General features: G+C 47.7%; 1 protein-coding gene across 1 annotated transcript in view; it reads right to left on the bottom strand.

Annotated features, from left to right (window-relative positions):
• The window catches only part of LOC144931535 (bone morphogenetic protein receptor type-2-like), a 51,272-nt gene that overhangs the window by 23,326 nt on the left and 11,941 nt on the right, over positions 1–16,005 (bottom strand). The window contains exons 2-3 of the mRNA XM_078855491.1: positions 10,700–10,882; positions 6,865–7,047 (exon numbers count right to left, since the gene is read on the bottom strand). Coding sequence (XP_078711617.1) covers positions 6,865–7,047; positions 10,700–10,882 — 366 coding nt within the window. The remainder of the gene's footprint in view (positions 1–6,864; positions 7,048–10,699; positions 10,883–16,005) is intronic.

The raw sequence follows: 16,005 nt of genomic DNA on the forward strand, positions 1-16,005 counted from the left end.
TCCGTATAGCCTTCATCAGACTGTTAGGGCAAGTGCTGTTAGCACCCTATAAAAGCTGGCACGGTGCACGAGGGGATGGGTTGCCAACACCATGCCCGAGCACCTTTGTCTCCACAGTGCTGATATTTAGCCAGTGCATCAAGTAATAATTTAAGGCCGAGTTGACCTAGATGAAGCACAGGATCGGTTCAGATATTCGTGACTGTTTTTGATCATGAGCAGGAATCGAACCTGGGTTGCTGGGTTCGTAGCAGTGCATTAACCACTGTACTTCCGCTTCTCATTGTTTTACACGGTGCACAATGTCAAAAGTGTAACGTTCATTAGAAAGTGAAATTTCCGTTTTTGCACAATAAAAGCCAGAACTTTAAATTATGATCATGGAGCAAAGCAAATACATCTCTTTAAACTGAACCCAGCTTGCTTTTTAAATTAAATGGCTCTGTCCACCCTCCTTCCAATCTCATGGACCCTGTGCATGTGAATCTGCGCAGTGCCTGGTACCATGTATAATGACCACCACACAGTGTAAATCTGTGCGCTCTGCATCTTGCGATTATGACCCCTAGATTTTAATTTCATTGGCAACGATTCAGCTTCAAAGTGACTGGATTAATCTGCATGATGATTCCGGCGTTAAGGCTTTGATTCAAGAATCGATTCTATAGTGTCATTTTTAACATCCTTTTTTCACTGTTTCTAAATTGTATTGTCATTTGTACAGGTTTGTTCAATTTTGACTTAAAACTTTCGTGACTGCAGGAATTCATATTCTATGGTTATTTTGGTAGTCACGTAGATAGAAAAATAATAACAATAAAATAAATAAAATAAAGTGAATAAAATAATACAAATATCACGACGTTTCGATCTCAACACAAGCGGTCGTCATCAGGAACAGGGAGGTTAGCCTCTGAGGGCAAGCTGTTTATAAAGGTTTAGAGATGGGCGGGGCAGCTAATGTTAATGTAGGAGAGAGCTCCGACACTGGCAGTAGGTCTACACCAATCAAATTGCTGTTTATAAAGGTTTAGAGAAGGGCGGGGCAGCTTATGTTAATGTGGGAGAGAGCTCCGAGACCGGCAGTAGGTCTACACCAATCAAAGAGCTGTTTATAAAGGTTTAGAGAAGGGCGGGGCAGCTTATGTTAATGTGGGAGAGAGCTCCGACACTGGCAGTAGGTACTCATACTCTTGGGTCTTATGGTCAAGTCCCGTAAATAAAAATTAATAGATCACGACGTTTCGATCGCAACACAAGCAATCGTCTTCAGGTGAGAGAGTAATGAAGGCGTATGGTTTCCCCAATGTATCTTCTGCCGTAGATACAGCTTAGTTTGTACACGCCGGGATATTGCATGTCAGGAATCTTGTCCTTCACAGATGGGATCAGGTCACGAATGTTATGCACTGTGTTAAATCGCACCTGGATCTAGTGTTTGTTCAAGATTTTGGAAATCTTTTTCGTTATCCCTGCTATGTAAGGTAAGGTGATGGTTTTGATTGGAACTTCAGATGCCTCCTTCCTCACGGTTGGGGTGATGGCTTTGCGGATTGTGGAGTCAGAATATCCATTCGCCTTGAGAGCCTGGTGCACGTGTTTGAGTTCACTGTTTAGGTGTTCATGGTCGGAGATACATTGAGCTCTATGGTGTAGCGTTTTGATGAGGGAATTCTTATGGGATGGATGGTGGTGGGAATCAGGTTTTCGGTAGGTGTCAGTATGGGTTAATTTCCTGTAGACAGAGTAGCTCATTGAGCCATCTTGACTCTTTTTGATTAAGACATCCAAGAAGGGTAGCATGCCATCCTTTTCTACCTCCATGGTGAATTTGATTGCTGGGTGTATGGAATCGATGTGGTTGAGGAATTGTTCCAGAGCCGGTCGGCCATGTGGCCAGATGACAAACTTGGATGACTGGATGGCGTCCGTCTCAAATTTTTCCATGAAAATGTTGGCCACAACCGGAGATAAGGGAGAACCCATTGGAGTGCCTTCAGTTTGTAGAATGTTCCATTCCAAGCGATGTATGTATTGGTGAGGCAGTGTCTCACCAGGGCTGGTACATCAGCAGTCCTTGTTGGAACAAATCTTCAATTATTGCAATGGTATCGGGCACAGGAACTTTGGTGAACAGAGAAACTACATCGAAACTAATGAGCAAATCACCTGGGGACAGTGATATGTATTTAATTGACGATACCAGGTGAGCTGAGTTAAGTGCAGAGGAGGTGGTCTTACCAGTGAATGGTTGCAAGGTGTCAGACAGATATCGGGCCAGTTTGTAGGTGGGTGAGCCAATGGTGGAGACGATGGGATGTAGGGGTGTACCTTCTTTATGGATTTTTGGTAAGCCGTTTGGTCTGTTCAATTAATGAAGCTGAATCAGTGATGATACCGTTCGTTTTTGTAACAAGGCAGTTAGTTTTTGTGTAGCTACCATCATTAAGTAGGTCCTGAATTTTGTTATTGTACACGATTTTGTTCATGACCGTGGCATTGCCCTTGTGGGTTGTGAGGATGATGATATCTTCCCTCTTTTTTAATTGAAATAACTCAAAGCGCTCCTCCTTACTGATGCTGCTGACTGGATATCTTAGCGCTGTTGAGGGTTGCAGCGATTTCAGATCTTGTCACGTCTGCAGCGATGTGTCCCAAACCCTGAAGAGCTACATCGACCTGGGCAATGATGTCATCCACTGATATGTGTTTGGGGGTGACTGCAAAGTTTAACGCTTTAGTTAAAACCGACTTTAGACCATCGTAAAGAAGGCTATTACTCAGATTAATAAATTATCCTAAATATAATTTGTATAAATGGTAAATAATCTATTACAGCACACATGCCTCAAATAAGTAAGCTGAAGAATACATTTATAATCAATCAATCAATGCAATATTTTAAGGCTGCCTTCACCGAAGATTACACACCAACCAGATGTCCCACGCCCCTATTGCCAGCATCATGAGATAGAACCGTATTTATCATCAACTGCTGGATGAATGCCTCCCATATCCGTCGCCATCTCTCATGGTCCAGCGATGCAAACTGCACGTATACAATTCGTAAATCCACGCTGCCTTGCAAAGTTTTGTACAATCGTTGCTAAAGAATGAAACTTAAAAACAAGGCCAACACCAAGTTGTTGAAATGTCTGTCTAAGCGTCTCGTTAATTGTGATTGAAACATTTTGTTCCGGCAGGAGAAAGGGCTGCAAAGAAGGAGGGGGGAAGGGAGGGAGTGCGATGGAGAAAACCCGACCCAACCAGTGGAATGCGCCACGTATTTTCTCCGCGCCGCTGTTTTGACGGCGCAGTGGACCCCTGCACTTGTTTATGCTTCCCCGCCGATAGCTCCTCCACATCTCCGCCGAAGGTCGAAGCTGTGCAGCACATTATGAACGGGAAATGGTGGGGGGGGAGAGGCACGAAACTCTCTTTTTGTTTCTAAACATGAGAGGCTTCAAGTCCAGGGCTGCGGGCGTCATTAATAACAAGTGGTGGAGGATGCATGGGGGAGCTCAAGGGGAAGACTTCTAAAGTGGCTGTTGCAAAACCTTCGAGTCATGTATTAAACTTATTATTGTTGGACTCAAAGCATGCATTTCTGTAATCTGCTGATGATATTTAAAAGGTTTATATCTATGGCCAACGAGAAAATGATATATTTGTTGGGGAGGCTCTGGAGGCAATGTCTAATGGAGTGCTTTTGACAGTTTGAGTTCGAGCCTACGGGCAGACTAGAGGCAGATAAATGATGAAATGCAGAAAATCCGCTCCGCATGTGATGAGGAGGTGCATTCGTGTGGAATTCCTTTGATTTCTGAGCCTAGCCAACTGCTGCAAAAATACCCGCACAGCAGCAGCCTACAAATTGTTCCCTACACCGATAACACTACGTAACACAATTTTTGTTCTGGGGTAGTAAGTGTTATTTTGTAATTGCTTATGCCTAAAAGGTATATAAAATGGCTATTCCTCACAAACTTTGCAAAATAATGCATGAAACCTGAGTCCACAAGGGAAAGGAGCATGAAGGCATGAGTCACTTTACAACAGTTGTAAACATGTTGTAATAATCAAAACGTTCATATTAATAACACCAATAACAAACATTAAATACAATTAGGGAATGCCATGTTAAACAGTGGTGGTGCAGTGGTTAGCGCAGTGTGTTGCGGACTCGGCAGCCTTACATCAGTGGCGAGTGCTATGTGAAAAACCAGTCCTGGGACCACCTTCATCCACCCGCACTGACCAGCGTGATGAAGTATTGTCAAACAACCCCCATTACTGACACACTGGATGACTGTGCGAGGAAGGTTACGGTGTGGCTGTCAAGAACAACTTTACAAACACTTCACAGTTTTGACAAGTCCAAATGTTATTCCAGTGCAGTAGAGCACACAAATCGTTAACACGAGACGGTTGCAAGAACTGAGACTGGAAACGCAACTTACAGTGGCGAATCATACGGCACTGTGCTGTACTGTACATGCTGCAGCAAAGGCTATTATTGATATTTTCATTTAATCGCTCACTTGGGATTTATGGAATGCTGCAGATTTGTTTTACATGCGCAAATGCACTAACATGCTAATGTGTTTATCCAGCTTAAATCAGCAATAAAAAGCTTTGCAACTCTTACGAATTGATACAGTTTTCATTAATACTGCATATTATTAATGGGTACTAAAAGCTAATGTGCCACGTCACTGCCACGGTGTGTAGCTCAAACAAATTATCACTCGTGCGGAGGAAGACCTCGGCAAACGATATGCAACATTAATGAAGCACACAAAAATGACCGTATAGCCTCTTCGAACAGAATGCAAATGTACAACCGCACGACTTAACCATTTGATCTGCAACACCACAATGGCCGTTGACGTTTAGACATGTACAGTAACTCCAAGGTTGGGCGGCACTGTGAATGTTGAGTTAAAAAGGAACAGATAAGACGAACAAGGGGAGGGAGGCGTCGACGCCAAAGTCAAATCGGTCCGCGAGCGCAAGCGGCAATTGTGCTGTGATCACAATCCTGAGAGACTTGCACAAAAAAAGCCGCGTATGATGGCGTATTGTTGAACATTTAAGTGCACTTAACATAAAACGATAAAGCCATTACAAAAAACACTACCACGTCAATACAACTAATGTACACTAAGCGACCATATCATTACATCCCCCATTATTTAACGGTGAGTCTTACTTGAAATCTAATCAACTTCATTCTTCCATTCTCGGGTGGCCATACGGAATATTAAAAAAATTCGTTTTTTTTAAGAATAACAATAAAAATATATATTTATACTGCAAAAATCTGCCCAACACAGTGTGGCAAGATATATTCCAGTGAAAGTTTGCGATTAAATCTTTCCGTGATGAGGAAGTGACACAAGATGCAGGCACGATCGCTCTCTCCCGTTGGGACTGCATGGGCCGCTTGCCGGTAATGGTCGTGACGAACTCAGCAATAGGCGCCAGAGGTGTGGACTCGAGTCATGTGACTTGGACTCGAGTCAGACTCGAGTCATGAATTTGATGACTTGCGACTCGACTTGGACTTGCATAACAATGACTTTGTCCCACCTATGAGATGTGGACTCGAGTCATGTGACTTGGACTCGAGTCAGACTCGAGTCATGAATTTGATGACTTGCGACTCGACTTGGACTTGCATAACAATGACTTTGTCCCACCTCTGATAGGCGCTGTAGCTTCGACATTCCCGCTCGCCCGTCGCCCAACTCGCTGTGGAGGCGGCGTGCGACGATGCCTATCTGGAGCGCGAGTTGTTGTTTATGTCAAGACCCGGCTCCCAGTCTCCGTCACGCCGTGGCGTGGCGCCACCCGCTAACGTCAGTGCGGCCCTTTACCATCGTGTGGCCCCAGGGAGGAGGACCTGGCCCAACGGCAAGAATCTGGACCGGGAACCCCGTCGGTGCCACGGCGGGTGCCAGGTTTGGTGAAAGCAGCCTGAACGGTCGCGATTTTACACAGCACAGCGGTGTTTTGTGCAGACTTAGGCACCGTTGCATTAATGCTGCATCGTACAACACTTTGATTTATTTCACTAGGAAGTGGAAACAAACCCGGTTGAGACAAAATAAATAATGGTCTTCTTTGCAAGAGGGACCTGGATAAATAAATATGTTGAACGATTGAAATAATAAAAACAACAAGTTTTATAGCCAAAAAAATTGCACGTTGAAATGGGAAGTAAACTTTAAAATAAAATGAAACCCAAGTATTAATGTGAGCATTCTAAGTATTAATGTGAGTATTAATAATTAATAAAGCCTAAAAATAAGTCATGAATAAGAAATGTAAAGTCAGGTATGAGTATGTCATTGCTGAAGTGAGCATAGTCCAGGGTATAATTCCAGGAGCTGATCACATGGTAGAAATCCTACATTCCAATGGATCTTCTTCAGAAGAATATGCCCTGGGTTATCAAGAACTATATTCAATTCGTTTTTAAAACCAAAAACAACTCAAGAATCCCATTGTTGGACCCTCTTAACAAAATGTCTTGATAATAAACTTTCTTGGACGAATAAAATAATATTTTTTGGAATGTGGGCAAGATGACAACCTTCTCATGGTCTTCACTGTTTCGCGTAAAAACACAAAAAATTTAACAAATCGGCGACTGAAGCTAATCGTTCTCCCGATACCAAAAGCAACGGCAACACTGTGAGCGGCCCCTACTCGGGCCAAGTCACCGCACCGACGACCATCACCGCACATCATGGAACAAAACATCTCCGAGCTGCTGAAAACTGAGAATATCGACGCAGTTGCACGACTAGAATAGTACCATCATCGTCAGGTCGCGAGCAGCCGAGGGGGTCTCCATACCGAGAGGCAGGACGTTGGTGGGGTGAGGCGGAGTGATGTAGGTTTCCGTGAAGTTGGCATTGCACATGTTTCCCACGCAGCAGCAAAAGCGTGAGCGTCCGTTGAGGATATTGGGGGGCGGCACCGACACGAGGCACTCCGACTGCCGGCAGTTGAGCTTCTCTCCGGGCTGTAGCCAGCAGCCTGTCTCGGGCATCACAGCAGCAAGCACACGTGCAAGCACACGTGTATAAGACAAAGACACACACACACAGGTGCACGCATGCACTTACATGCAGCAACAACAACAGCTGCCATTCGCCACGAATTGGAGGTGATGTTACCACAGTGCTTGGGCCGGGCTAGGTGCACTTTAAGGCCACGTAATTTGTTGAAGGCTCTGGCAGGTCACGGGACAGACCCAGGTGTTACGGATTGACCAAGCTCAATATAGCACCCACACACGTCCTGAGCGAGTCGCCTGACAAGTCAGTAATTGTCTTGAGATTTTATGGAAGTTTTGTGAAAAGTTTTGTGAACGGCTGATGTTGTTGCGGCAACGTTGCTCTCAGCAAATTCATCTGGCTCATTAACATAACTCACCGATGCGCGACCAATTTGTCGATTGGAGTGCGAGACAAGGTGCATGCAGGTGAGAAAGATTTGATCGTCAAAGCATAACGAGAAATGACGGCTGTCAGTCACTCCAACGTACGATGCATTTAAAGAGAGAAAAGTACAAGAGAAAGGGCGCCCGTCAAGTGCACACAGCTCGGTGCAAACAGACAGAACGGTGTTTTCTGGGCTCCCTTTGAAAATTCTCTTAATATCTGTGACGTGTGATGGTGTCACCTTTGGTTGGGTTGCATCTATTTATTTCCCTTCCTACGAGTTACATTGCGATCGTGCTATTGGCTTCATGTCACAATACAAAGAAACTTCCATTCAGAACTCTCGCTTGTATGTACGTAATGCACACCTTGTAATGGGGAACAGCTCTGGAAAAATGACACCACATATCTCATTGTGCAGTCTCTTTAAGAGGCACTAGAAGCCACCGTTAATATTCTCTGCAAACAGTGGTTGTTGCCTAGCAATGCATCAACATTTTACAATCTCAGAGCTGGAATAAACCACAGGCACAAAAAACTATTTAATGTTAAGATTTATTTTCTGCAGACATTGATGGCTGGGCTTAGACCATTAACTCGTCACAAGTTGAAAACCAAATGTAATCACTCGTGGCTGCCTGGATTCAAACCCAAGTTCAGAGCAGTGCCGGCCCAACGCTCTAAAAAAGTATTCATCCCCTGAGTTTCCAATAACCTCACCGATAAAGCATCCTACTGCTACATATTTGCTGCTTCTACACAAGCCACCTAGTCTACAGCAAGCGGTCGGTACAGAGTAGCAATCTGTGAGCCTTACAGCTGACCTCACCGATAACATTTCCCGTCACGTTACATTTGTGCTCCTAATTCATCGTATGCCTTTGTGGTCTACGGAGACCAGGGTGGAAGGAGGGCGACTTAGGGCACACAGTCAAACCTGAAAGTTGAATAAGAGCAAATTACAGCTCTGTGAAAGCATACTCCAAACCGTAATGGATTGAAAGAAAAGCTTTAGATTTATTTCAGGATGCGGAAAGAGGCTGGGTATAGAAGTTACTAGCGATGACAGGTGTTTGATACGAGAACGGTTTGAAGATGAAATTACAGCATGTGGAATGCACTGTATGAACCAACCGCAAAGCGTGTCCACACCGCTACGGCGGAGGCGCTGTGTCACGGCGGGATTATAATGACATGACGCAAAATGTCAGATGCCACATTTTTGCTTCCTAATGCAGAAGGCACACAAATATTCCTAAAATGTAGCTTCGACAAACTCAGTTAAATGAAATGATGTGATAAATGGAGTCAAAACAAAATTAGTCGTCGAGCAAAAGGCAAGGTTCACAGGAGACCGGCAAGAGTCAGGCTCGTACAAGATGAGGTCAAAGAGGCCAATCTGCACCCTGAATCGCCACAAGCAGTGGGTCCTGGTTCATTATTATTATTGTGCTAGTTTACCCAGGACAACCTCACTGAATCTCAAGACTCTTTTTAGGGAGGGTCCTATAATGTTTATGCAATAGGGTGATGTGTAATCCCAAATTAGAAATTTACAGGTACATTTTCAGTTTTGGGAAGTTTGGCCAATCCTAGTTACATTGTGTGCTTTTTTATGTTGGAAGGAAACCAGAGAACCCAGAGAAAACCCATTCAGAACAGGGGGTGAGCATACAAAAACTCGAAGCAGAAAATAGCCTTAGTCGGCAATCCCTTTTGGCCACGAGTGTGACTGCTGCACCACCCTGCTGCTCTGGTTAGAGGTACTAGACCAGTGGTTCCCAACCTATGTATGGACTTGCGGACCACCATCAACACTCAAAAACAAATTATGGCCCACGATGCAATAATAAACTTGGTGTTTTGCAAAAAAGATAGTTTCTACAAACAGTTGCACAGACCATTTCCTACGGCTCTGCGGAGTCTCTCCACGCAATGCTCCCCGCAAACCACACGTTGGGAACTGCCCGAGATCACGGTGCACGCGAGACTGCAAATGAAGGGGCAAGTAGGTGGCTAATAGAAGGCAACATGGCAAGTAGGTTGCTGGCATATGTGTATGACTTTTTCAGGTCTTCTTATACAATGGGGTTTTCTGGGCATTGCCTTCCACTAAAAAAACCTTAGAAAAGGAACTGCCCAAGCATGACAGTGCAGGATCCTCCAAAAAATGAGTCATGTGACTCAGTTGAGGGCTATGATTGATACGAGTAATGCGGTAAATTTCCACACACACTGGCATGCAACCAAATCCGTGGCGAGCGCGGATAATGACATCATTGTTTGGTCTGCATTGTACAGCATCAGCTTAATGCAGAGGGTAGCGGTTGTTATCTAATGCTCACTTGATCACCCTCTCTCCATGCCACATCCACACATGCTCATTTTACCCTGCAGCCTTTCGAGTTCTCCTAGCGGATAATTGTTTGTCACTACTGACTCCTCTAGCCAGAGCAGTGAGCAGCGAGCAGCTCTCTAAGCTCGTTACGGTAATGACTAAATTAATCTTAACGGACTGCGCCGGCTGCAGCATTCAAGCACAGCTCAACATGCATCCTTACAAGCAGCCAACGCGAGCTCATGTGATAGAAAATGGAGAGAAGATTAACATTCCAGCCAGTGGCCCTTCTTCCAAGCAGAAAGGGCAGAAACTTCTATGACGTTCAAGGGACACAAGGGCTACCACAACTGTAGGTGCTCTGTAGGCATGAAAAAAATGTGCCATGGAATGCAGCCTATCGTCTACAACTAAGTGGCTGTGAATACACTACGTTGCCGTACCAAGCCTAGCACATGGCAAGACCTTATGGAATGAGGAAGAGCTGTTGGTATACAAAAACAAGGACCGCATTATACTGTAAAGGCTGTTTGGGCGAGTGCTGTTAGTCAGCACCTGTTAAGGCCCGCGCAGCCCACGAAATGTGGCCAGCACCACGGCCAACCACCTTTGTCTACCCACTTTAAATGTTAATCCCCACCAATTCTAGCTATCGGCGAGGAATTGACCTCGAGTTGCTGAGTTTGTAGTGCAGTGCGCTAACCACTGCGCCACCACTCTACCACTACGCTGGCGTGCACACGTGAACATAAACTCGCACACGCACACACACATGCACCCACACACGCTAGCATACACACACACACGATCACACGCGTGCTCACACACACACACACTCATGATCACACAAGCGATCAAAGACACATCGACGCACGCATGCACACGAAGACACACACAGGAAGCACACCTTGCTTGATGATGCGGTAGTTGCCGCTCGGCTCCTTCTCCCACAGCCCGTAGCAGTGGCTGTTCTCACGGCAGGGGATGGTATCGTTGTGGGAACGCGCGGGCAGGCCGTGCCCGGCGGCCGAGCCGTTGCTCGCCATGTCGTCCGACCACGCGCAGAACATCTCTCCGCTCGGCTTGGAGCCTGAGGAATAATAATTAGTACATTCGATATTCACGCCACTCTTACCGCAAGGCTATCATCGCGAACGTGCTACATTTCACGGACAGTCTGTGGTAGTTTCCCAGTAGCGGGCTACGTTGATGTGTGTAATATGAATGATTAATTAGTGGGTAAGTTTTGAATTGTTTGGCATGTTTGGACGAGGAAGTTGCACACAGTGGCCTATTTATTTCAAATGACGTCAGGAGATCCCTAGTGTCCATCGCGAATCAGACGGTGCGTAGTATTTTATGATTATTTCACCCAGAGTATTAACCTGGGTAACCTGCCAGATTCGAACCACAAACATATGCAACAAGCGTCAAACGCCCTTACCGCTGGGCCATACCATTCGCCCCGAACATGGGCAACACGTGCACAATGCATAAACACGCACACAAAATAATTGACACACACATTTACACACAAACAAATCATACAGAAGCATCATATTTATACTGTAGGAATACGATGAGCTATAAAGCTCTTTTTCACAGATGTCCAGTAGATACACACAATGCACACAATGCACGCAACGTGCGCGTATACAAGTGTAGTAGGTTCGAATTAGGTGCACACACACACACAGCTTGGAGGCAACACTATTTATTAAACGGTAAGTAATATAACACTGTACATGAGGTGGTGACCACCTTCCTCAACTCACTAACACTCTGGAACGCGACACAGACTGGACCAGGCAGGCAACGGCCTGCCTGGCCCAGGACGACGACCCATGATGTCTTCACTTCGGAGTACAGTACAACAGCCTCGCTCCTCGTTCACACCACGCTTATATCTGCTTTTGCGTGGCTGGCTCCGCCCCGGTGTGGCTGGCTCTCTTCAGGCCACGCCTCCCTTCCCAGGACACGCCTCACTTCCCCCACCTCTGGGAAGGTCCGGATCCCTCCACCACGTGACCCTCCAGGCACCCCCTTGGGGCCCCCAGCCTTCGTACAGGCCGACACAGTAGTGACCGTTCTATGTCACTACATCACCCCCCCCCTGTATAAACACACAGCCGTCCCCGGCTGTAACACAACTGTGAAACATCGAAAAGGTGTGCCTCCGAACCAGCAACATCAATAAATGACCGGCAACCGATAAGAAATACAATCACGTAATATATACAGAATCGACGAGGGTAAAAGGGAACTGCATAGAAAACGGGGGAATTAACAACAAATATACATGAAAACTGGCTAACCCACTTACGCTCCAGCACAGCCCCCCCCCCCCCCCCCCGTGAGAATCACGCATGCACTGACATGGGAGTGTGGCCATTGGAACGACGGCGTAGGCAATGAGCAAGGAGTCTGAGAGGCATGTAGAGCAGCCAGTCTTCAACGAGTCCATGTGGCCGGGCCTGGGGAACCAGAAGCGGCCCAAAGGGCACGGCCCCTCCCCCCAGGAGTCAGAATAGGAGGAGCAGGAGTAGCTGACGCATGCTCCACTCCCCCCCCAGTCCATAGCCGGTCGGCATAACCGGCGACTCCAAGGTGCCAGGTAGATACTGCCTCCTGTGACGAGAACCAAACCCTCCTGAGGCATCACTCAACGAACACTCTCCTCCACTCTTCGGACATGACAGTCACCCGTTAGCACCCCCCCGCCGTTCCGACGTGGCGTCACAACCAGTAGCACGCGTCGGCCATATCGGGGGGAAGAATTTCCATGTTACCACCCCACCGCCTTTCCGACGCGGCGTCACAACCAGTAGCACGCGTCGGCCATATCGGGGGGATTTTAACCCAGTCTCTCTCCAAGACTCGCATCGCAGCATATAGCTGTACCGACCGAGCTGAGACCCAGTCTCTCTCCAAGACTCGCATCGCAGCATATAGCTGTACCGACCGAGCTGAGACGACCCAGTCTCTCTCCAACACTCGCATCGCAGCATATAGCTGTACCGACCGAGCTGAGACGACCCAGTCTCTCTCCAAGACTCGCATCGCAGCATATAGCTGTACCGACCGAGCTGAGACGACCCATCGTTCACTCACTGCACAACATGCCCGCTAACAACTGAGGGATACAGTCCCAACGTAACAGGACAACTCCACCTGAACCTTACAAATCTCCAGCCCACTGTTTCAACGCACCTCGGAGTGTCTCACTCTCCGGGCCGTCAGGTCAAGCCATCAGACACAGCATGATGGGACCACACTCTCTGAGCCATGTGAGCGCACAGCCCACTAGGCTAGACAAGCCACGGAGTGTCTCGATCTCCGGGCTGTCAGGTCAAGCTGTCAGACACAGCATGACGGGACCACACTCTCTGAGCCATGTGAGCGCACAGCCCACTAGGCTAGACAAACCACGGAGTGTCTCGATCTCCGGGCTGTCAGGTCAAGCTGTCAGACACAGCATGACGGGACCACACTCTCTGAGCCATGTGAGCGCACAGCCCACTAGGCTAGACAAGCCACGGAGTGTCTCGATCTCCGGGCTGTCAGGTCAAGCCGTCAGACACAGCATGACGGGACCACAATGTTCGTGTTAGACACGCAACTCTCACTGGGCCATCCTGGTCAGGATCTGCGCCCCAAGATAAGTGACAGCCAGCACCACAATTCAAAATCCCTGGCAGCATGTCACCATCGCAATTTAACACCATCACAACACATACAATTTTAATTATGATCCCCCACAGAACTGATCCAATGCCGAACAGGTACGCACAATTTGTGACGATCCCGAATATTCAATGGACACAACAATACACCTCGCATCCCGTATCCGTACACATCATCTCCGAGACTCGCATTGCAGCATGCAGCTATACCAACCGAGTGGAGAGAGCAACGCAATTTGACAGCAATTAACGGAAACGCACCCCCGATCGATGTAGAACACAAGGGGCATTCCCGCACAAAAGACATCATCTGTGCAACAACGGACAGGAGCCAACCAGTGAGGTTGAAACACACCGAACCTGTCATTTCAAAAACCCCTTCAACATTAACCATGGGACTCAGGGCATTCGAATTTTGAGAGCAAAAAAACTATACACAAATCCCAAGAATCGCCGAATTGATTAATACAGTATATGCAGTACATGAAATTCGTACAGTCAATCATTTTGCGCAATGCTCCATCCAGTCCCCACATGGCAACACACACAATCAATACTCCAGACAATCCGTACATAGTAAATAATCACAAGCAAGTACCCAACAGTCCATACACTGTTAACAATTCCAAGCAAAGCTCCATACGGTCTGTACCTTGGCAACAATGACGATCAAAGTTTCTTACAGTTACACGTGACAATCACGAGCGAAACTCCATACAGTATACACAATAACAATGGCGATTTCGCAACAAAACGATGTAACAACACGAGTCATTAACACGCAACCTACAGGATATCAACAGAGCTCGGGACACCCAATAACGAATTAATCATTAACTACACCCAGAAGATACCGATCTCGACGCCGTAATTAACAACAACACTTGTTACAAGCAGAAACCCGCATGGTCGCCGCGTCAATTTATCACGCACACAACCGGACGAACACGCTCCGCAAACCAGCGAGTTAAAAAAAACACACGCGATCGCAACCCGGCACACGCAAGATGGGTGAAGATATTATTATTTTTCTTGGGGCCGGGTGCTTGTCATGTCACGACTCGCCTGGCAAACTGTGAATAGCGGAGGGCGGCAAGGTGGAGCACTGGGACGGCCCGAAGAATCTTTCATGGTGAACACGGCCTGCTCTTGCGAACCCATCCACCTCTCGCGCTCGAGCAGCAGACTGGAACTCCCCCTCTACAGGCGTTGATGTCGGCGGGAGCGGCATTTCGGCAGCAGGAGCGGCGTTTTGGCGGAAACCGCGACCCGAGCAGCCGCCGAGTTGGCGGGAGCTGCGTTTTGGCGGGAACCGCGACCCGACCAGCCCTCGAGTTGGCGGGAGCGGCGTTTTGGCGGGAACCACACCCCGACCAGCCGCCGAGTTGGCGGGAGCGGCGTTTTGGCGGGAACCGCGCCCCGAGCAGCCGCCGAAATGGCGGGCCTACCGCGTGGCCCGCATGCCCGGGCCTCCCCCGCCAGCCCCCGCAGCGACGATGGTGTCCTCTCCCCACGGCTCCGTCGCTCCGTTCCCGATGGCGGCGAAGCAGCAGTGCGATGCCAGTCCCGCCGCTCCGCATGCAGCGCCATCTCTCTCTCTCTGTCACCGGGGCTGCCATCCCCGGGGTTGTCCGAAGGATGGTCGTCACACCGTCCCCGTTGTACGAAGGCGTCCAGGTGAGTTTTATATTTGTTTTTCGTGTGCCCATTTTACTTCCCTAGGATAACACCTAGCAATATTTATTTTTCCACCTTCTGACGCCAAATGTAGAAGGTTCGAATTAGGTGCACACACACACACAGCTTGGAGGCAACACTATTTATTAAACGGTAAGTAATATAACACTGTACATGAGGTGGTGACCACCTTCCTCAACTCACTAACACTCTGGAACGCGACACAGACTGGACCAGGCAGGCAATGGCCTGCCTGGCCCAGGACGACGACCCATGATGTCTTCACTTCGGAGTACAGTACAACAGCCTCGCTCCGCGTTCACACCATGCTTATATCTGCTTTTGCGTGGCTGGCTCCGCCCCGGTGTGGCTGGCTCTCTTCAGGCCACGCCTCCCTTCCCAGGACACGCTTCACTTCCCCCACCTCTGGGAAGGTCCGGATCCCTCCACCACGTGACCCCCCAGGCACCCCCTTGGGGCCCCCAGCCTTCGTACAGGCCGACACAGTAGTGACCGTTCTATGTCACTACACAAGTATAAATCATATAGAAATATAAGACATACACCCACATACATAATTGTAAATTATTGTACATTATTGTAAACAAAAATTGTAAAGACCGAGGTTTAATTCTTGGCCATGAATAACATTGTCACGAACATAACTAACACTAGTGAGCGACATTTGAACTGGTCCTGGGCAACATTGCAACCCCCTCAAACCCCCACATCCCACACTGACCAGGTCGCGCATGTGGTGCATCAACTTCTATGACCAACATGGGATTGTATTGACGATACTTCACCATGTTGCTCAGTGCGGGCTGGGTGAGGCACCCAAAGACCAGATCAG

Source organism: Lampetra fluviatilis, chromosome 1 (genome assembly GCF_964198595.1).
Source record: "Lampetra fluviatilis chromosome 1, kcLamFluv1.1, whole genome shotgun sequence".
Classification (NCBI taxonomy): Eukaryota; Metazoa; Chordata; class Hyperoartia; order Petromyzontiformes; family Petromyzontidae; genus Lampetra; species Lampetra fluviatilis.